Genomic DNA, 21,460 nt, shown 5'->3' with positions numbered 1-21,460 from the left:
GACGAGGCCGGGAGCCTGGCATCCCGTCCAGTCGGCGGGTGGAAAGGCGGGACCCACAACAAGCCTACCGAGCTGCCCTCTCCTCTGCCCTCATCTCCTGGCCGCGATCCCGCCCAGAGTCTGGCTTCGCGCTGCGCGCCGCGTTACATAATCAGCTGCGGGCGCGTGGCCGGCTGTGCGCTGCGCTCTCGGCCCGCGCGGTCGCCTTGGAGACGGGCACCGGGCTACCTAGTTGCGGGGTCTCCAGCTAGGACACCCCCTTCCTGCCAGGCACGCACTAGGGCCCTCACGAAGCAGGAGAGGTTTGAGAGGGGGCGTGAAAGGCAGCGGGGAGGTGCTCTTGGGTCTGGTTGTCTTGGCCCTGAGAGCGGACCCCTTGGGAGAAGGGCCCAGTTCAGATGGGCCCACCCCAGGAGACAGAGCCCCTAAATCTCGAAACTGGGGGAGGGCTGGGGGATGTGGAGCCCAGGCTGGGTGGGGTACCACGTATATTACAAATAGTAATTGTAACAGTAGCAGCAATGGCTACCCTGTGTTTCAGGCATACCCAATGGGCATTGTTTCACTTAACCCCCTCAACAGTCAGTTAAGCACGATTATTATCCCTTTGCAAAGAAGGACATTGAGACTGAAAATTTAAGTGACTTGCCCAACCTGTCAATGCAGCGGGTGAAGCTGGGACTGGAATCCAAATCTTGACTCCAGCCTTCTTTCTTAACCATTAAGAAATTTGTTCCCATCTCATCCCCCTCTCAATCCCAGTAGTTCTCACCATAGTGAGGTGAGAACAGAAGGCATCTTGTCAGCATTTTAAAAGGAGGAGGAACCTACCTCACTTTCATTTCTCCTGTTCCTTGGGCCCAGGTGGCTCTTCTGAGACCCTGGGGTCAGGAAGGGAGCCTGCGGGAATTTCCTTCTGAGGGCTTTTTCCTGAGCACCTATTATGTTCCACACTTCCACCGGGAGGGCGGGTCTGCTATTCCCAGGAACTCACATATGTGAGGAGGATAAAGAGTGGGTGGGCCCCCTGTTTGGGGACCACGAGTATCTAGATGGATGGATAAGGTGGAGGTGGTGGCAGCAGACAAGGGTGGCGGGTCTCCTTTGAGCAGTGAGGCGTCACTTCTTCCCCTTTTACAATTTTGAGTCAAGATGAGATTGGATTTATAACAGGTCATGCTCTGGGGATGGATCCTGGCTGGGAGGCTAAGCAAAGTTTACAGGATGTAGGGAGAAGGATGGGGAGGATTTGGATAGATGGGGGCGGGGGGGGGGGGAGAGACAGAGAGAGAGACACACACACACACACACACACACACACACACAGAGCTATTGATTGGTTTCAGCAGATGAGGGAACAGATAATTGGGAATAGGTAGGGTCTCAGCTTCACTTGAGATTTGGTCATTGGGGAGTTGCTGCAGGGTCCAGAGAGATACATACTACGGGGATTCAGCCCTGGTACTGAGAAAGGGTGATGGCTAGAACTAAGGGAATGTGCCTATTGGGGTCCCTTTTATCTCTTTGGAAGGACCTCCTTGATGCCCAAGAGACTTTCCCTTGGGTGATCTCATCCAAGCACTTGGTTTCACACACTTCCTACACACCTTTTAATGGGTAACCCCCATTTCTTTTTCCTGCCCAGCCTCTCTTCTGTGTCTCAGACTGATCCACATATCCAAGTGGCCTCTGGACTTATTGAGTGTCTTCCAGTGCTTCACTCTCGATCAAATTCAGCGTCTTCCCTACCCCCGATCTCCTCCTGTCCCATTTATTAAATAGCATCATGACCCATCCATTTATCCATGTTAGAAACCCCAGGCATTTGTCTAGATTTCTCCTTTCTCCATCCCCAAACATCTGGCATAGAAATATGTGCCAATAATTCTTGAGTCTGTCCATTGCTCTGCATTTGTCTGATCTGGGTCATCATCAGCCTTTGCCTGGATTACTGAAAGTCCCTAACTAGCCTCTGTATTCTTCATCTAAAGGCCAGAGTGATTGGTGTAAAACACGTCTGTTCATGGCATTTCTTTGCCTGATACTCTTCAGCGACTTCCCCTTGTCGTCTGGATGAGGTCCAACATCTTGAACATGGCCTGCTAATTGTGTAAGGACTCAGCCCACCCTTACCTTCCCAGGTTCATTTTTTCACATGCCACACTCCACTCTTCAGGTCCCCCCCCCCCACTAGCCTTATGCCCCTTCCTCAGACTCCAGCCAGATCAAATTTCTTTCAGCTCCTTTAATCCACTCTGTTCACTCTCACCTCTGGGCCATCGAACATGCTGTTCTGCTGTTCTATCTGCCTGGAACACCCTCCTGCCTCCCTCCCAGTCTAGATCTTACTCATCCTTCAGTTCTCAGCTGACACGTCACTTCCTCTGGGAAGCCTTCCGTGACCTCCCAGGCTGGGCTGAATGCCTCTCCTCTGTTCCTACCATCCCTTATTCATTGCCTACCACAGAACTTAGCACTCTTGTTTGGAAATTCCTGATTACCGGTTCGTCACCCTTGCCCTTGGCTTCCCTGAGAACAGGGACAGTATCTTACTCTGTGTTTTACTCCCCCTCCTCCCCGTGCCCATATTGGCAGATGGCAGACATCCAGCAAATACATGTTGGCTGAAGATGAATAAAGGCCATAGGAGGTGCCCAAAGGGGTCACTTTTCTAAGAGGTGGAGTATCCTCGGGGCCTCAGGCTGTAGCGTTCTCTGCCTTCCCCCAGGAAAGAGCAGGCTTCTACCACAAAATACCAGGATGGGCCCAGTTATGGTCAAGGAGGAGACGCTGGAGAGTCTAGGGTGCTGTGGTGAATAAAGCAGGACCCCTAAGAGCAAGGAAGTACTCACATTAATTAAATACTTAGTATGTGCCAAGAAGTACACTAGGCTCTTTGTACATGCTGTCAACTAAAATTCTGTGAGGGAGGTAATATTAGCTCCCTTTTCCAATGTGCAAACTGAGGTTCAGAAGGTAAAAGTGACCACACAGCTATAATGGCTTAGGCAGATGAATGACAACCAACTGGTCCAGGCCCCTGACTCCTCTGCCTTCTCAGGTGATGGCAACCCCAAGGAGAGCAGTCCCTTCATCAACAGCACTGACACAGAGAAGGGAAAGGAGTACGATGGCAAGAACATGGCCCTGTTTGAGGTGGGTTGCTAGGGGTGTTTGTCCCCACCCAGAGTTTATTTCTCCATTCACCAGGTGCTCCTTCCCTCCCTAGGAAACAGTGCCCTCCTCTCCATCTCTCCATCAGGCCCACCTTTTTCCTTGAGCTTTCCCCATCTCTCCTTCTCCTTCTCTTTACCCCGGCTACACTCTTGCCTCATCCTACCATCCTTTTTCCCTGTTCTCCTTGCCTTTTCCTCCTCCTTCCCCCTCTCATCTCGACCTCAATGGTTTGCCTTCCTTGTCCCATATCTCTCTGCCTCCTACTGTCTAGCTCACTCCACCCCCCTCCTAGGCTCCAGTGTCCTAACACTGCTACCCTCGCTCCCTAGGAGGAGATGGACACCAGCCCTATGGTGTCCTCCCTGCTCAGTGGCCTGGCCAACTACACCAACCTGCCCCAGGGAAGTAGGGAGCATGAAGAGGCAGAAAACAATGAGGGTGGAAAAAAGAAGCCGGTGCAGGTGAGGGCCTTGGGGAAGAAGGGATGAGAGAGGAAGGGGGATGGAGGGGAGAAAGGATGGGGGAGGAAAGTGGATTCAGATGAAAGGATGGATGATGGAGGCAGAAGTATAGGAGTTGGGGGTTGAGGGAGGGGAAGAGGTGGGAGATGAGGGATAGACATGGAAGGGAGGAGGGAGGGGTTGGTTTGAAGGAGAGGTGATGGGGGCATGAAGGCGGGGAGATGGCAGCAGGATGGGAGGAGGGAAGGGGGATAAGAATCAGGGGAAGAGGGATGGAGATGGAGAGAATAGGAATGTGGAGGATGAAGGAACAGGGCAGGAGGCGTGCGCCTGTGGGGTTGGGAGACATTAGGGGCCACAGAAACTGACGCTGGCCTCCCTGGCAGGCTCCTCGCATGGGCACCTTCATGGGCGTGTACCTACCATGCCTGCAGAACATCTTCGGTGTCATCCTCTTCCTGAGACTCACGTGGGTGGTGGGCATTGCCGGGATCATGGAGTCTTTCTGCATGGTCTTCATTTGCTGCTCCTGTGTGAGTGACAGCCTCCCCTCTCCCACCCCTGACAGCTGGGCTGAGCAGGGACCTGGGGGGCGGGGGGAGGGGGAAGCATGAGACCTGAGTTTTTTACAGGAACTACTACCTATGATTTTTGAGAGTAAATTAGATCTGACTGGTCCTTCCTGCATCTCACAGGCTAGTCCCTGATGTCTATTAACCGGGTTTCACCTGTGTGTGTGTGTGTGTGTGTGTGTGTGTGTGTGTGTGTGTGTGTAATTACACAAGTAATGAAGATTCATTGATGAAAAAGGTAGGTGTACAGAAAGAAATAAAATTCACCTATCATCCCACAATGGCTAACATTTTGGTAGGTCCAGACTCACAAAAAAATGGGATTGTGTGTCACAGGAGCTTTGTCACAGAATTCCTCCTGTCCTCTAACCAGTCAAAATATTCACTAGACACCTACTTCTCGTTACATTTACATTTCTTCACGCATGACCCTTGAGCCACCTCTGCATATGAGGTGGCCAGTGCTGAAGCGAGTCCCCTGTTTTGTAGATGAAGACACTGAGGCTTAGAGACTGAAGTGACTTGTCTCAGGTCAGACAGCTGGTCGGAGTCCAGGCTGGGATTTCCAGAGCTCTCTGATGCTATAGCTGTGCTTTGTCCATGTGTGTGGTGAATAAGAGCTTTTCTTGACAAGAAGGACTTGGCAGGAGTAGAAGTTGGAACAGGACCAGGGAGAAGCTCGGCGGAAGAGGACTTGTGGGTTTGGCGGGTGTTTATGGGGCAGAAGGTTTGGCCCCCACCCAGGTGACTGCGGCCCCCACCCAGCCACCACTCTGATGATCTCTGTCCTCACAGACGATGCTCACAGCCATCTCTATGAGTGCAATTGCGACCAATGGTGTTGTACCTGGTATGTGACTGGGGCTTCTTGGAGGGGACGGGGCCTGAATGGTCGGGAGGGAGGCTTGGGTAGTTGGAAGGAGAGAGAGTACCTCAGGTTTTGGGGGCCATCAGGACCCAAGAGAGGCAATATTGCAAACCTGGGAGCTGGGCTATGATGTTGGTGGGGCAGGTGGGGATGCAAATGTAGGTGCAGGGGAGGCGAGGGAGGTGGTTGATGGTGTTAAGACAGTGCATGGTCTCCCTTTGCCAGAGACCCTCCTCTCCATCACCCTATTTTCTGAGCCATGACCTCCTTAGAGGGGTAATTAGCAACATGGTAATTAGTGCTGCAAAATCCACTCAGAGTGGCTAGCCTGCGTCTCCCACCAATCCTAAAGCTGCAGCCTGTAAGGCCCATGGGGCCCAGAGCAACCCACTTCCTAGCTCTGTCCCTGAGCCCCCTCACCCGGAGTGGCAACCGTGTTCCTTGAATCTCTCACTGATACTAGGCTCTTTCTGCAGCTGGCGGCTCCTACTACATGATTTCCAGGTCTCTGGGCCCAGAGTTTGGGGGCGCCGTGGGCCTCTGCTTCTACCTGGGCACTACCTTTGCTGGGGCCATGTACATCCTGGGCACCATCGAAATCCTGCTGGTGAGAGGGGCCGGGGAGGAGGTGTGGGGTCCCAGGCATCAGTCCGTTAAGCAATGCTCCCTGGACTCCTCTTACAGGCCACTCAGTAAGGCCAAAGGGAAATCAGATGTGCTTCTGTCTTTAAATAGTTCACGGTCCAGTTGGGGAGACAAGATGCAATAATTATGTAACACGAACAGCTGCCGTTTATCAGGCACCCACTGTGCTCTCAGCAGAGTTCCAAGTGCTTTACAGTCATTATCTTGAATCCTCATGAGGTTTAAGTATTATTATGCCCATCTTACAAATGAGAAGCTCAGAGTGAAATGACTTATTCAAGGTCACTCAGCTACCAGTGGCAGAGGTAGGTTGATGAGCATAAAATCATGGCAGAAATGACAATAGCAATGTCTCTCCATTGCTACCCTTTTGTGGTCGCCAACCACGTGCCAGGGACTGCGAAGTATGCTATGAATGTTAATTGTAGAGGGCTGATGGCTAGCAGATTGCAAAACAGAAGAAAGCTATGAGGGAGTGAGTAAAGAGATCTGCCAGGAGTGGTGACTGATGAGAAGAAGGCAGGTGCGTGGGTAGTGTTTGAAGGAGATGACTGCTGACTTTGGTCTCCATTCCTGCCCCTCCAGGAGCAAGTGGGAGCTGAAGAGGTTACTGTGGTATATAGGAAGCAGGGCTGATATTTTCCAAGCCTCTACACCATCCATGCCCCATGGTCTGCAACATATCATTTCAGCTAATCCCCAAGTCTCCCACGAGTTAGTAGATGTCCCCATTTTACAGACGAGGAAAGCAAAGCTCAGAGAATTTAAGGAAGGGATTTGAACGTGTGGAGGGGGTGTGAACCTGTGTCTTTCTGATCCCAAAGCCCACTGCCTGTCCACTCTACCGCCCTGCCTTGGAGAGTTAGGACTAAAAGGTGTCATGGCTTCTGGTTTTGGGCACAATGGAGGAATGCGAGGACAGGAAGGATGGATGGGGAATAAAAGACCTGAGGAGCCAAATTATGAGAGAATAATAATACACCTTATGACTTTTACAAAGCTAAATAATTAAAAGAAAACTATTATAAAAGTAATTGTGCTCATTGCATAAAATTGGAAAAATATGAAAGAACGTAACAAAGGAAATAAGAGTCGCCCAAAGAAAATCATTAATGTTTTGGTGTATTTCGTTTTTCTATATGATATTGTATTCTGTCTTTGTAAAATATAACTATAGAGTTCCCTAAATAACTAAAAACTCTCTTTGTGAATATAATTTACAAATGAAAATAACTTTTGTAAGAATATACATATGTTAATATTTAGAAGAGAAATTATAGAAAATACAGATGTGTGAAAAGAATAGCGATTATCCACATTTTGATGTATCTTCACACACAGAGACATTGTTTTGCATATATGTGTATATGTTTACATGTAAGTACACATATATACTTACAAAAATGAGATCACGAGCCACGTTTTTAAAAAAAACTTGATTGTTGTTCCCTGATATAACATGAATAACTTTTTGAGTCAGTTTAGACAAATCCATTTATCCTTTTCAACAGCTCCATAGTCTACATGGAAATGTCATGATTTATTCACCCAATCCTCTAAAGATGAATATCTAATTTATTTCTGCCTTTCTATTGGAAATAATAAAAACAGTAATCATTGAGAACTATACTTGATAACAAAAATAATAGAAATTATAAATTGCTCCCACCACCTTCATAATAACCTTTTTCATGACTGTATAATGGCCCTTGCCGGATAGATCATGATTTCCTTAGCTCTTCCCTACCATTGGATCTCTTTTCTAGTCTTGATCTACTGTAAATTGGCTGTGATCATTATCTTTTCTCCGAAGCCCTGCCTGCACTTCAGGTTATTTCTTTGGGGGTGATTCTCAGTTGGTTCTTACTGGGTTACTTGCCTGACCTCACGCCTTTCCCACAGGCTTACCTCTTCCCAGCTATGGCCATTTTTAAGGCAGAAGATGCCAGCGGGGAGGCAGCAGCCATGTTGAACAACATGCGTGTGTATGGCACCTGTGTACTCACCTGCATGGCCACGGTGGTATTTGTGGGCGTCAAGTATGTCAACAAGTTTGCTCTTGTCTTCCTGGGTTGTGTCATCCTCTCCATCCTGGCCATCTATGCTGGGGTCATCAAGTCCGCCTTTGACCCACCCAACTTCCCGTAAGTGCTGCTGCTCTGAGCCCGAGGCATCATCCTCCTCCTCTCTGGCCCAGTTTCAGGTTCTGCACATCAGTCTCTGCCAATCCCTCTCCCCATCTTTCAGAATCAGAGTGGTTGTGGATTCAGAGCAAACTCCCTTGGGAGGGAAAAATCTCTGCTGGTTTGGGAGCAATCTCTTCAGAGTAGGAAAACATTTCTGGGAGTGACCACGTTTCCTTTGTGAGGATCAACTACTTGCTGGTGGGGTGGACTGGGGAAGAGCCAAGTGGGGTGATTTCTAGAGGGATGAACACTGTTAGGAAAATATTTCTGGGGCAGGGACAACTCCCTGGAATGGGACAACCATTTAGTGTTAAACACCTTCTCTAGCATAAGAAAAGACACAGAAGAGAATGTCTAGGAGCTCAAATCCCTGTTGGTCCGGCCTCTCTCCCTAGGACAGATTTCCCTATATCCCACTGCCCACCAGAGCCACACGCAGAGACTGCTGTCCACGGTGCTGAAACAACATTGCACTAAAGCGGTGGTTCTCGGCTGTGGCTGTATATTAGAATCACTTAGGAGAGCTTTGAACAAAAGCCAATTCTGGGCTTCATCCCAATTAAATCAGAATGTCTGGATATGAGGCCCTGGCATCTGTGTTTTTCAGAGCTCCCCTGGTGGTTCTACTGTGAAGCCAGAGCAAGGTTATGTCCCTCCCCATCTTCCTCCCTTGTTTCTCTCCCTAGGATCTGCCTCCTGGGGAACCGCACACTGTCTCGCCATGGCTTTGATGTCTGCGCCAAGCTAGCTTGGGAAGGAAATGAGACGGTGACCACACAGCTCTGGGGCCTTTTCTGTTCCTCTCGCTTTCTCAATGCCACCTGTGATGAGTACTTCACCCAAAACAACGTCACGGAGATCCAGGGCATACCTGGTGCAGCCAGTGGCCTCATCAAAGGTCTGGGGGAGGGCAGAGGGCTGGTGTCCAGGGGACACTGCAGAGATTGTGGGTTAAACAGTGAAGACTCAGGGACTCTACTTGGGATTCAGTTCAATTTGATCAGTTTTAATTGACCACCTGCTCTGGGCCATGTTCCGTCCTTGGGATCATGGAGGGGTAGAGACGAAAGGGAGCCTTTGACTGTCTTATCACCGAATAGGAAAGAAAGTCATCAGTTTAACAAGTCCCTACTAAGTGCCTAGCACTGTGCTAAGCACCAGGAATGCAGCATAAATAAGTCACAATCCTCGGCCTCAGGGAGTCTAATGGCAGACACGGATGTAATAGCACATAAGTTATGATGTGCGTAGATGTACAGTCAATGAACAGAGACCACCCTGCAGACGGAGTGGTCGTAGGTACAAGGTGGTAAGACCAAGTTTCCTGGAATCATCTGAAAAGGCTTTTGAAGGACACGTAAGAGGTTTTCAGTTATATTAAGGGAATGAAGGAATTACAGGCAGAAGACCAGCTTGCGTAATATCATGCTGACACAGAGATGCATGTTGTGTCCTTCCAGCCACGAGTAGTCTGGAATGACTGGGGCATAAAGTGCAAAGGAAGGAGGGGCTCAAGAAATAAGTTGGGGAGGCTGGCAGGAGGCTGACGCTGAGTCCCGAGTGAGAGAGAATGGTTTTCTGACCTAGGTGATGGAGTGAAGGCAGTGGGAATGGAACAGTGTCCTCCACCGAGGCTGTTTGGCCCCGCAGGAGACGTGTGGCAATGTCTGGAGACAGTTTTGGGTTTTGGTTATTACCCTAGAGGGTTATTAATGGCATCTAGTGTGTAGAGGCCAGGATGTGGCTACACATCCTACAAAGCCATAGAAAAGTCCCCAAAACAAAGAATTATGTAGCCCCAAAAGTCAACAGGGCCGAAGTAGAATGACCCTGGAAAGGAGAGAAGGGGCATATTTGAGAAATATTTAGGAAGAGTGAGGGACAGAAGTTGGAGATGGTTTTGAAATGGAGCTGGGGAAAGGGGCGGTTGAAAGCAATGCCAAGGAGTCTGAACTGATGGCCATTTACTGAGATAAGGGATCCAGGAAAGGAGATGGTTTGGGGTGGGTGGGTGGTGAGATCCGTTTGGGACATTGAATCAGTCTGAGATAGATGTGTTTGCCCTAGTAAACTGGTCTATTTGAGGGCAAGTGCCAAATTTGGTTCATGTGCAAAGTCCCTGCATGTGGCCTGGCCCAAAGCAGGAGCTTGGGAAATGTCAGCGGAAATAAAAGAGAGCCAAGGCCTGGGGGCAGTGAGAAGTGGCTGACCTTGACCCTTCTTTTTGCTCACACCACCTCTTGGCTCCAGAGCTCTGGCACCCTGACTTCCGGTCTTTCCTGAGCATTCTATCTCTCCCACAGAGAACCTCTGGAGCACCTACCTGACCAAGGGAGTGATTGTGGAGAAGCAGGGGATGTCCTCAGTGGGCCTGGCTGATAGCACCCCTGTCGACCTGGACCATCCCTATGTCTTCAGTGATATGACCTCCTACTTCACTCTGCTGGTCGGCATCTACTTCCCCTCAGTCACAGGTGAAGGGGAGCTCAGAGAGGGAGGACTCTGCCTGGGGGTGGATGGAGAAGAGACGTCATTGAGGACGTGGGGAGCTTCACAGTCCAACCACCCCACCCCATAAGCAGGAGCCAACAATTCAGTTCCCATTAGACAGATGAGGGACTTCAAGCCAGGAGAAGCCGAGGAACTTGCCCAAGTTCTCCCACAAATCCATATGCCGGGACCAGCTTCCAGGCTTCCTGACTCCGAGGCTGGGGTCCTCTCTTCTCAGTCTGTCTGGTCTTCTGTGGCCCTTGTCCTAGCTTTTCTGTTCACAGGGATCATGGCTGGTTCTAACCGCTCTGGGGACCTGCGGGATGCCCAGAAGTCAATTCCCACCGGCACCATCTTGGCCATTGCCACCACCTCTGCTGTCTGTATCCTGCACTGCTGGGCTGGCACCACTGTGGGCAGGGAGGGCTAAAGAGTGGGCAGGTGCTGCCCCACCCGCTGGCTCAGGAGGGGTGGTGATGAAGGGGGAATGCCACCCTGGGAATTCTCCTTCATCCTCTGCTGCAGATATCAGCTCTGTTGTTCTATTTGGGGCCTGCATTGAGGGGGTCGTCCTGCGGGACAAGTAAGTAAGGGAATCAGGGCTCATCCTGTTCTGGGGGGTGGGTATGGGGGGCAGAGTTCTGGGAAACACCTGACAGGGGGTGCTGAACCTGTGCAAGGGAACTTGTGGGAGGCAGATCACAGGGAACTGCTTGCCAGCTCACCTTCTTATGTGCTAGTTCATCTCTCTCATGTCGCTCCAGCTCAAGAAGCTTGAATGGTGTCTCATTTCCTTTAGGTTAATGACACTTCCTTTGTGTTTGTTTGTTTTCCTTTACAGTCTATTAATTCATTTAATATTTCCTGGATGTCAATGTGTTGGTCACTGTCCAGGTTCTGGGGGGAATGAAGATAAATAACCCATGATTTTTGTCCTGAAGGAGCTCTTTGGGAATAGTAACCGTACTTGTCAACAGACGTGAAAGGCAGAGCAGTGAGGGTGGTGGTAACATGAGGCACGCAGGCTGTGGAAGCAGGAGCCCGCACTCTAGATTACCACCATGTTCCAGGCACCGGGCTAAGCCTTTTACACGTGTTATCTCCTTTCATCCTCTCATCAGTTGTAAGGGACGGGTTTATAATGCTTCTCATTCTACAGCTGAGGAAGCCGAGGCAAAGAGAGGTTAAATGACTTGCCCAAGGTCACACAGACAGAAAGTGCCCAGGACTTTGGAGGCTTTGTCCCCCCCTTTTCCCCTACAGAGCCTAGTTCTGTGGTGAGCAGAAGTTGGTCCTGAAGTTGGTGTGGGAGACCCGCCCTGGAAATCCAGGTGGCATTGCTCACCCAGCATCTCCTGCCCCTTTGCTGCTTCATTCCAGGTTTGGTGAAGCTGTGAATGGCAACCTGGTGGTGGGCACGTTGGCGTGGCCGTCCCCGTGGGTTATTGTCATCGGATCCTTCTTCTCCACCTGTGGGGCTGGGCTGCAGAGCCTCACAGGGGCCCCACGCCTGCTGCAGGCCATCTCCCGGGATGGCATAGTGCCCTTCCTGCAGGTCAGTGGGGGGCAGAGTGTGGGGAGAACAGAACACCCCCTATATCAGCCAGCCAGGCCCCTGCCCAGACAGGCTACCCAATGAGCCAGGGCCACGCCAAGCCTCGAACTGCCTTCTGGGCCCTTGTGTTCTGTGCCGCCTGTAAGAAGAATGGATGTACCTTCTTTGGGATCTGGCCCATGGCCAGTGCCATCTCCTTAGGCAGAGTTGTCTGCTCTTAGGGGAAAAATAAATGGCCCTCCTTGGGTCTAGTGATCAGGCAGAGACTCAAGGAGGCAGCCACAGGGCAAGAAAGGGGCAGCTCTCCCCATGATGCTTAAAAAAAAAAAGATTAATGGCGCACACGATCCTGACCGCTTGCTGGCCTCCTGTAGTTCTTCTCCCGCTGTCCCCTTCTTTCCCCCTTAAGGGATCATTTGAACTTCATTGCACTGGGGTACCAATGTCAGGGAGGGGGAGCTACAGCAAAAGCCTGGTATTCCCTTAGGTTCCCTTAAACGGTGAGAAATACAGCATCCTCTCCCTACCTCCTTATTGGTTAGGGGATCCCTGCCTCTACTGCACGGGTCCCCAAGACTAGAGGAGACACGAGAAGTCCGTGAGGTCTCAGGCCCCCATGATGCTTGCTCTGTCCTCAGGTCTTTGGCCACGGTAAAGCCAACGGCGAGCCCACGTGGGCCTTGCTCCTGACCGCCTGCATCTGTGAGATTGGCATCCTCATTGCTTCCCTCGACGAGGTCGCCCCCATCCTCTCTATGTGCGTGCTGGCTTCTTGCCCTTCCCACTAGCTCCGGGGGTCTCTATATTGCGGCTGCAATCCCGGACAACCCGCCCAGACATTTTAACAACCTCAGGGGGTTCCCCAATGCCACAGAAACCCATCCTGTGTTGTGCAGAGGTTCATCCCCACGTGCGGCAGGGTGTGTTGTAAGGGGATTTGGCCTTTGAAGCACTAGAACATGATTCTCTTCTCCGTTTCTTTTCCCCTCTCTCCCTTTCTTCCCCTATGTTTCTCTTTCTGTTTCTGCCTCCCCTTGCATCTCTGTCTCTCTCGGGGATTTTCCGCATTCCAGGTTCTTCCTCATGTGTTACATGTTTGTGAACTTGGCCTGTGCAGTACAGACGCTGCTGAGGACGCCCAACTGGAGGCCACGCTTTCGATATTACCACTGGTGGGTGCTCCGTTCCCCCTCCACAGCCCACAGAACCATCCTCTCATCTCCACCCAATCCCCACCCGACCCCAGCTTATCCCCTCCAGGTCTAAGGATCCCAGACTCCAGCTTTTGTAGCCTCACTAGCACGAGAAAAGTCCTGGAGAGGGCTTCCTTGCAATCACCAGCAATAACATAACAGTCAGAAACGGTCTCAGCTGTAACCCCTCCCCTGTGCATAATGCTCACCATCTTACCACCTGGATGAGGAAACCTCAGTTTCCTCAGCTGTGAGATGGGGTGATCACTGCCCCTACCTCCTAGCGCCCTGTGAGAATTCCCTTGCGTGGTGCTCAGCACATGCTCATGACGCGGAGGCTGGAGTCCCTCTGGGGTCATTTTGCTTTAAGACTCTTCATCCTCACAACAGGCCCATGGGGCAGACCGGGCAGGGATGGTGAAGCTTTTTCTATCAAAAGGAAATGGAGGCTCAAACAGGGGAAGGGACTGGCCCGAGGCCTCCCAGCTGGCATGCCTGGATTAGAACCCAGCTGCCTGACTCCCAGCTCAGGGGTCTTGCTTTGCCAGTTGCTTCTTCCTGGGGAATAGTTCTGTTGGGAGATCCTGCCTCCAACTCTCCCCAGAGACCCCTGCCCCAGAACGCATCTGGAAGGGCAGCCTGGCAGGGTCTAAGGCAGTGGGACAGGGCGGGGTAGTGACTAGGAGTTGGGTGGGACATAGGGTGGTGCCCTGTCTGTGGCTGCTCATTTATCCAGAGGGTCCCATATGCCCGTGGTGTCATGGGGGTAAGGGTGTGACTTCCCCTAGACTTTGCCCCCTCTAAGTCTTGTTGTCTGAGCCCTGGCATCAATGACAGCCCCTCTGGGGCTCAGACGCTGTGTCTCCCTCCCATTGTCCAGGACACTCTCCTTCCTGGGCATGAGCCTCTGCCTGGCCCTCATGTTCATCTGCTCCTGGTATTACGCCCTGGTGGCCATGCTTATTGCTGGGCTCATCTACAAGTATATTGAGTATCGCGGGTAAGGTTGGGAGGAGGGAGGAGGGGGAGGGGAGAGGGAAGGAGGGGGAGGGGAGAGGTGAGGGGAGAGAGGAAAAAGGAGAGGGGAGAGGGGAGGAGGGGAGAGGTGAGGAGGGAGGAGGGGAGAGGTGAGGAGGGAGGGGAGAAGTTAGGAAGGAGGAGGGGAGAGAGGAAGAGGGGAGAGGGAGGAAGGGCAACGGGTGATGGTGATGGGTGGGTGGGGGCTGGGATGGAGATGAGGCAGGAAGTGGGGGTAGAGTGGAGAAGCAGGGGTGACATGGGGTGGGATTGGGAGATAGGGGACCAGGAGCAGAGGGAGGGGCTGAAGCTTTGAGAAATGGAGGGGGCAGGAGCAACATGCATACCTTTTCTGAGCCTGAGATAGAGGGCTCTGCCCTGGGGCGGCCACTTCAGTGTGGAAGGTTCTCCCTGACACTCCCTGGCTTTCCGCCCTCCTCTGGTCCCCTTTCCTGGCCCCCAGGGCGGAGAAGGAGTGGGGTGATGGCATCCGAGGCCTGTCTCTCAGTGCTGCTCGCTATGCCCTCCTACGCCTGGAGGAAGGGCCTCCGCACACCAAGAACTGGAGGTAAGTGGTGGGAGCACGTGAAGGCTCCGGGGAGGGGGAGGAAGAGAGCAGGGCCGGACCTACCTCACCTGCTTTGTTTTGCTGAATGGTGTTCCCACCACAACGCCTCAGCTCAGCCTCGTGTGCCCTTAACCTCTCCTCAGCTCAGCCTCGTCTGAAACCTTGCCTCCTACAGAAGCAAGGCTAGGCTGAGTTCCAGACATTTGTTCTCCAAACCCCACCCACCATGCCAGTCTTCTGACCATCTATTCATCCATTCATTTACTCCATTATTTATTTTAAAAAATGTATGAATACATGATATGTGTCAATCCCCCTTCCGGTCTCTGGGGATGCAGTGAGCTCATAGTTCCATGCAGAAGGCACACACAGAAACAGAGAAACATAATATAATGTAGCGTTTGCTCCGGAAGAGGTTGAATCATCCATTCTGAGAGTTATAGGGCCTCTTAGAAATTTCTAGATTCATAACTATCCCTCCATTTTATTCATGTGAAAGTCAGGGACCAGAGAGGGCCTCAGAGGTCATGGAAGGCAGAACTGGAAGCAGCATCTTCACCTCCCCCCCCCAGCCCAGGGTGCTTTCTACCTGACTGCTGTGCGAGCCCAACCCTTCACTCACCTCCCTCAGGTTCCCATGGCCAAGAGCAAAGCCTGGAACTCTGACCACTCCCTAGGACATCATTGGCTTGTCCTTACCAATGTCTACAAAACGGGCTTACCCAGACCAGGGCTTTGCATTATTTGTCTGCGAATTCTCAAATGCTTAGCACAGGGTCTAGCCCAGAGTAGGTGCTTAGAGAATGGTATTAAATTGATGGGTGGTTAGATGGATGAGATGGCTAAATAAATAAGGAAGTGAGTGGATAAACAGATGGGCAGATGGCTAAGTGTATACATATATATGGGAGGTGGTTGGGTGAATAGATAGATGTGTGAATGGATGGTGGTAGGTTGATGTGTGGGTAATTGAGTAAATAATGCATGTGTAGGTCAATTAATATGGATATAAGCGGGTGACTGAAGGATGAAATAGACAGGTAGGTGGTTGAGTGAAATGATGGATGGATGAGTGAGGTAGATGGAGAGGTGGATGGGTGGATGGGTGGATGTGTGGGAGAGGTTGGATGGATTGGTATTCAAGGAAATGGATGGATGGGTGTTTGGGTGGATGGATAGACTATGGGGACATAGGTGGATGGGGCGTGGAGGATGGATGTTAGTGAACTCGCTGGTGTATCGTGTATAGGTGAATGGGTCTATGGTGGGTGGCAGTTGGTTGGGTGGTGGATGGATCATGTGACTGCACCCTCTTCAGGCCACAGCTGCTGGTGCTGGTACGTGTGGACCAAGACCAGAATGTGGTACACCCACAGCTGCTCTCGTTGACCTCCCAGCTCAAGGCAGGGAAAGGCCTGACCATTGTAGGCTCTGTTCTTGAGGGCACCTTTCTGGACAATCACCCCCAGGCCCAGCGGGCAGAGGAGGTGAGTGGAGGCCCTGGTTGGGAGGGGGTAAGAACAGGGTCCTCAGGAAGACAGTCTTTGCCTCTTTATACTTTCCTTCCTTCCCCCCTTTGGGATCAATAGGGGCTCAGACTTTGTTTTCCTCTTTCTTAGAAGAGGAGTCTAAGGGCTCAGGGAGTGACTTTAGAATCCAACTCACAGAACCAAAGACCATCTGAGTCCGAAGGGCCCATTTTATGGATACGGAAACTGAGGCTTAGAGAAGTCAGGTCACTTGTCTAAAGACAGAAAACAGAGGCTGACATTAGGACTGTTTGACTCCTACTTCAGACGTCTTCCTGCCGAAGTTAAACCTTTCTAAGTGTTTTCACATCCAGGGAGTCTTTCAATCCCCACACCATGTCAGCAGTGTGAGTATCCACATTTGGCACCGGAAGAAACCGTGATGCACAGAAGGAAAGCAACTTGCTCAAAGGAAAGTCACAAAGCTGTCTGGAAGCATAGTCAGGATTTGAAACCCAGTCCCCGGCTCCATGTCACCTGCTCTTGTGCCCATCCACGGGTCCGCGCCCACAGAGCCGTGTATAGAGCCAGTGTGGGTTGGGGCGGCCGGTGTCTGCACTAAGAGGCACTAACAGGGGTCAGAAACTGGTGTGTAGCGGAGGAAGTGGGTTCTATTTATGATTTAGGTCTCTCTCCTCTCGGGCTGTGACCAGCTGTGGAGAGGGGAAAGGGGGCCCAAGGGAGGCAAGGTGAGCTGGGGAGGGGCACCCCTAATAGCTTGTGATAGTTGCTATTTCTGCCTCACTGGGCTGTTCACACCAACCTGTCAAGGCCCAGAGCTGGAGGCCTCCACTGATCAGTTTAATTCAACGTGCAGTGGCTGAGAGTGTGCTGTGCATCAGACATCGGGCTGGGCACAGGGAGATGGAGATGTAAAGAACCAAATCGTAGCCCTCAGTGTGGTCACTCAAGGCTGGTGGGGAAGGTGGAGCATTCACAGAAGGCACAAAACTCGTCTGATGTTGATAGAGGCTGTGCTAGAGTTAATAACATCAGAATAATGGAAGGTATTGAGTGTTTACGATCTGTCAGGCAGTATACTAAGCCCTTATCCATATAATGCCATGTAATTCTCCCAATTCCTACATTAAGTAGCTGTCAGGATCCCCATTTGACAGATGAGAAAACTGAGTTTCATAGAGTTTAGGTGATTTGCCCAAAGTCGCATAGCCAGGAGGTGGCAGAGGTAGGAAATGAAGCCTCTCTGCTTGACACCTGGTTGTGGTTAAGAGTGTGGGTGATACAGTCAGATCCTTGGAGTTGAACCCCTAGAATAGCATCCATTAGCTGTGTGGCCTTAAGCAAGTCTTCATTTCTCGGAGCCTCAATTTCCTCATCTATACAATGGGAGTAATAAGAACACTTTCCTCATAGTGCAGATTGAATGTGCATTTAAAATGAATGTCATTTGCTAACTTTCAAAACTTGTTAAACAAATTGGCCTCGCAGAGGAGTCTAGTTTCACTCTGGTCTGTGTGGGAGGTGGTATCTGAAGAAGGCGACATTTGATTTGGGCCCGGCAGTGGGGAGGGGGCCTGGGTGGTGGTGGAGAGCTTGCAGGGGACTGTATGAGCCATGGCAGGGTGGTGGGAAGTGTGGGATTCAATCGTGAAGAGCTTTGATTGATCAGCACGGCATGGGAGCCATAGGTGACGGGGAGCTGGGCACGACCAGCACCAGAGGCTGACATGATCAGAGCTGAACTTCAAGAAGATGAGGATGATGGAGAGGAGGGATGGGACGAAGGGAGGCTGCAAGGGCCTGGGCAGGGCCTGGGAGGCCTGTGGCTGGTCCTTACCTGATGTCCCCTCTCCCGCAGTCCATCCGGCGCCTAATGGAGGCAGAGAAAGTGAAAGGCTTCTGCCAGGTGGTGATTTCCTCCAACCTGCGTGATGGCGTGTCCCATCTGATTCAGTCTGGGGGCCTTGGGGGGCTGCAGCATAACACGGTGCTGGTCGGCTGGCCCCGCAACTGGCGGCAGAAGGAAGACCATCAGACCTGGAGGAACTTCATCGGTAAAGCTGGGCGGGCTGGGGGCGGTGGTGGGTTGGTGGAGGACTGTGGGTGGATTCTCCTTCTTTGGGCCTGGGGGTCATTTCCCAGGAATGACAAGTGTGGATTTGGCACGTGGAGATTCCAGGGTTCAAAGCCCGCCAAGTGCCAGGTACTATGCTAGGTGCTGGGGGCCCAGGTGTGAGGGAGACAGTCTTGGCTCCTGCAGGGCTCACAGTCCTGGGAGGAAGACAGTGCAGGGAAGTGGGAAGAGCTATAGCTTTACAGCCACAGAGACCTGGACCTCAATCTGACTTCTGGTTTCTAGCTGTGTGATTATTCACAAGTGACTCACCCTCTCTGAGTATCACAGTCCTTAGTAATAGTTGGTGCTATAACTAACATTTATAGACTGCATTCTGTGTGCCAGACAAGTTGAGGCTTTCTCTAAGTCTCTAATTCTCTCAGCAGTCCTGTGAGGGCTAGGTATTTTTATCTCCATTTTATGGCTGTGAAACTGAGGCACAGAGAGATTAAGGAGTTTGCTCCAGGTCACACTGCACTGTTCACTCTAGGCTATTCTGTCTCCCTTGTAGGTTATATAGTTACAAGGTGGTTGGGAGGATTAAATGAACCCATGCATGATAGAGCTTTTAGTAATCTGAAAGGGCAGGTAATGCCCTGCTGTTGCCACTTGACAGGTGGGGAAACTGAGGCCCAGAGAGTTTGAGAATCCAAACAGCAAATAAGTGATGAGGCCCAGGGAGATGCTGGTTTTCTGACGACTCAGCTCAAGGCCAGGGTGGGGTGGGGTTCTGGGAGCCAGGAACTCCTGTGGCTGCTGCTGGGTGCAGGAGGGGACCAGGGTCTCTGTTTTCCTGTCGGGTCTTCTCCTTGGCCTCCCCCAGAGCTGGTCCGGGAAACCACGGCTGGTCACCTGGCGCTGCTGGTCACCAAGAATGTTTCCATGTTTCCTGGGAACGCCGAGCGCTTCTCCGAGGGCAGCATCGACGTCTGGTGGATTGTACACGACGGAGGAATGCTCATGCTGCTGCCCTTCCTGCTGCGGCACCACAAGGTACACGTGTGTGCGTGCGTGTGTGTACGTGCACGTGCGTGTATGCATGTCCGTGGGCGAGGCTCATGGGCTCTGGCCAGGGCCAGCCTTCGTGTGTGAGCTCCTGGGAAAGGGATACCATCCCTTTGTTCTGAGATGTTGGAAACTGACGGTGTCTCCCTGGTGGGTTTCCTTGCATTGAGTGGAAGGATGAGCCAAGCTTAACCCAAGCAAGTGAAGCTTTAGTGGGGGACCCTCACTTCAGCAGGGGAGTTTTTGTAGGGAGTGGCTGCTGAGATAGCGGACTCAGGTCTGCATGTCTGTGTGGCAGTGTGCGTAGGAAGGGGGAGGGACAGGGTCCTCTCTAGGTTCTTGCCCTGGATCTCCTCCCTGCAGCTGGGCTGGACTTTTCGGGTCCCGTTCTCCCCTTCAGGTCTGGAGAAAATGCAAGATGCGTATCTTCACTGTGGCCCAGATGGATGACAACAGCATCCAGATGAAGAAGGACCTGACCACATTTCTGTACCACTTACGTATCACTGCGGAGGTGGAGGTGGTGGAGATGGTGCGTCCCCAGGAGCTGCCCCTGAAGTGTTGGATCCCAAACACCTGGTCCTAGCACCAGTTAGGGCAACCCCAACCCTCAGCTTCTGATGCTGGATCCCTCCCTCCTATCCACGTCTTAGCCTCTCACACATTCACCCGAGTCCAGCCATCCATCCCTCCATCCACCCACCCACCCACCCAGCCATCCATCCCTCTCTCCTTTATAAGAAGAGCCATGTCCAATAGTGCTGATGATATGTGAGGCCCTGTTCTACATGCTTTCTATATATTGCTTCTCATAGCAACCAGTGAAATAGATATAGTTCTCAGCATTTCCATTCTAGGGAGTTGAGGCACAGAAAGGTTAAGTCTTTTGCCCGTCAATGCACACTAAGTGGCAGAGCCAGGTTCAAACCCAGACAGGCTGGCTCTAGGATTACTATGTACATAGCTTCTTACCCATCCACTCCCCTCAGTTTATCCATCCACTCATCCCTCTATATTCATTAATCTACCCATATGTTCATTAATGTATCCATTTACTCACCCATCCATTCATTCACGTATGTATTCACTCATCCCTGTTCCTTTTTTATTTCTTCCCCTTTTCCATTTACCCAGGTCATTCTTTGATTCACTGATTCATTGATTCACCCATTCATATGCCCCGTCCTGTGTTGGGCTGAGGAGGAAATGAGCCTCCCACACTGTGGATTAAACTAGGTCATTGGATAGGGAAGCCCTAGGCTGGCAGAAGGAAGGGGGCCTACCTCCCCTCGCTCGGCCCTGCACCTGAGCTGAGAGCTCATGCTTTCCTCCCTGTCCCCCACCCCGCTCCCTCCCCTGCCTGTCTGCAGCATGAAAGCGACATCTCAGCTTATACCTATGAGAAGACATTGGTGATGGAGCAGCGTTCCCAGATTCTCAAACAGATGCATTTAACCAAGAACGAGCGGGAGCGGGAGGTGAGGTTTCCCTGGCTCAGCTCTCAGAGCATCAAGCGGCTGCCAGCTCTGTGTCTGCACAGGTTTGGGCTGGCACTCCTGGCCATTGGCACTGTCACCTTCACCGAGAGCATTACTCATCAGCCTTAGTCCTCCTGGCACCGAGCTCCCCAGCAGTGGGATTACACACTGCACACAACTGCACCTACCAAGCCTTCCAGCCAGGAGTCAGAGGGGTTGTGACGTGGATGACAAACATTCCCCTCTGTGTGTGACTTCTGGGGTCCAAGGGAGAACAGTGGATCCTAAATATGTGTGGATGATAGATGGGGTGCCAGTGTAGGAGACAACGGATCATGTGATAACCCCTCAGAGGGTGGGTAACAGATGGATATTTATGGATATAGCTGACGGTGGGAGTTGGAGGCAAACTTCCAAAGGTGTGGGGGTTGGGTTCTCAGGGGTAATGATGATGAACCTCCCATGGGGTGTGGATGTCAGAGCTCCCGGGGAGGGGGTGCAATATGGGACCACTAGTCTTCTGGAGTTTGGATGAAAGTCCTACCCCAGGGAGGGGGGTCCTTGGGGGAAAGGAGTGACGGTACCCTGGGGCTAGAGACAGAAAAGCTCTCAGAGATGGGGGACAGGTTGCCTGGGGAA

The 21,460-nt window shown here is 51.6% G+C and overlaps 1 protein-coding gene across 2 annotated transcripts in view; it reads left to right on the top strand.

Moving 5' to 3' along the window:
• SLC12A5 (solute carrier family 12 member 5) overlaps positions 1 to 21,460 on the top strand; it is a 36,724-nt gene that overhangs the window by 10,827 nt on the left and 4,437 nt on the right. For both annotated transcript variants that reach the window (XM_074317869.2, XM_074317870.2), the window contains exons 2-21: positions 3,062 to 3,156; positions 3,507 to 3,638; positions 4,025 to 4,171; positions 5,006 to 5,060; positions 5,555 to 5,685; positions 7,626 to 7,867; positions 8,596 to 8,807; positions 10,213 to 10,383; positions 10,684 to 10,782; positions 10,925 to 10,982; positions 11,780 to 11,954; positions 12,593 to 12,711; positions 13,028 to 13,126; positions 14,028 to 14,147; positions 14,628 to 14,732; positions 16,051 to 16,219; positions 18,081 to 18,276; positions 19,162 to 19,331; positions 19,744 to 19,875; positions 20,714 to 20,821. In XM_074317869.2, coding sequence (XP_074173970.1) covers positions 3,062 to 3,156; positions 3,507 to 3,638; positions 4,025 to 4,171; positions 5,006 to 5,060; positions 5,555 to 5,685; positions 7,626 to 7,867; positions 8,596 to 8,807; positions 10,213 to 10,383; positions 10,684 to 10,782; positions 10,925 to 10,982; positions 11,780 to 11,954; positions 12,593 to 12,711; positions 13,028 to 13,126; positions 14,028 to 14,147; positions 14,628 to 14,732; positions 16,051 to 16,219; positions 18,081 to 18,276; positions 19,162 to 19,331; positions 19,744 to 19,875; positions 20,714 to 20,821 — 2,735 coding nt within the window. The remainder of the gene's footprint in view (positions 1 to 3,061; positions 3,157 to 3,506; positions 3,639 to 4,024; positions 4,172 to 5,005; positions 5,061 to 5,554; positions 5,686 to 7,625; positions 7,868 to 8,595; positions 8,808 to 10,212; positions 10,384 to 10,683; positions 10,783 to 10,924; positions 10,983 to 11,779; positions 11,955 to 12,592; positions 12,712 to 13,027; positions 13,127 to 14,027; positions 14,148 to 14,627; positions 14,733 to 16,050; positions 16,220 to 18,080; positions 18,277 to 19,161; positions 19,332 to 19,743; positions 19,876 to 20,713; positions 20,822 to 21,460) is intronic.

Source organism: Rhinolophus sinicus, chromosome 13 (genome assembly GCF_057876585.1).
Source record: "Rhinolophus sinicus isolate RSI-liver-muscle chromosome 13, RSI-T2T, whole genome shotgun sequence".
Classification (NCBI taxonomy): domain Eukaryota; kingdom Metazoa; phylum Chordata; class Mammalia; order Chiroptera; family Rhinolophidae; genus Rhinolophus; species Rhinolophus sinicus.
This window is presented reverse-complemented; position numbering and strand designations above follow the sequence as displayed.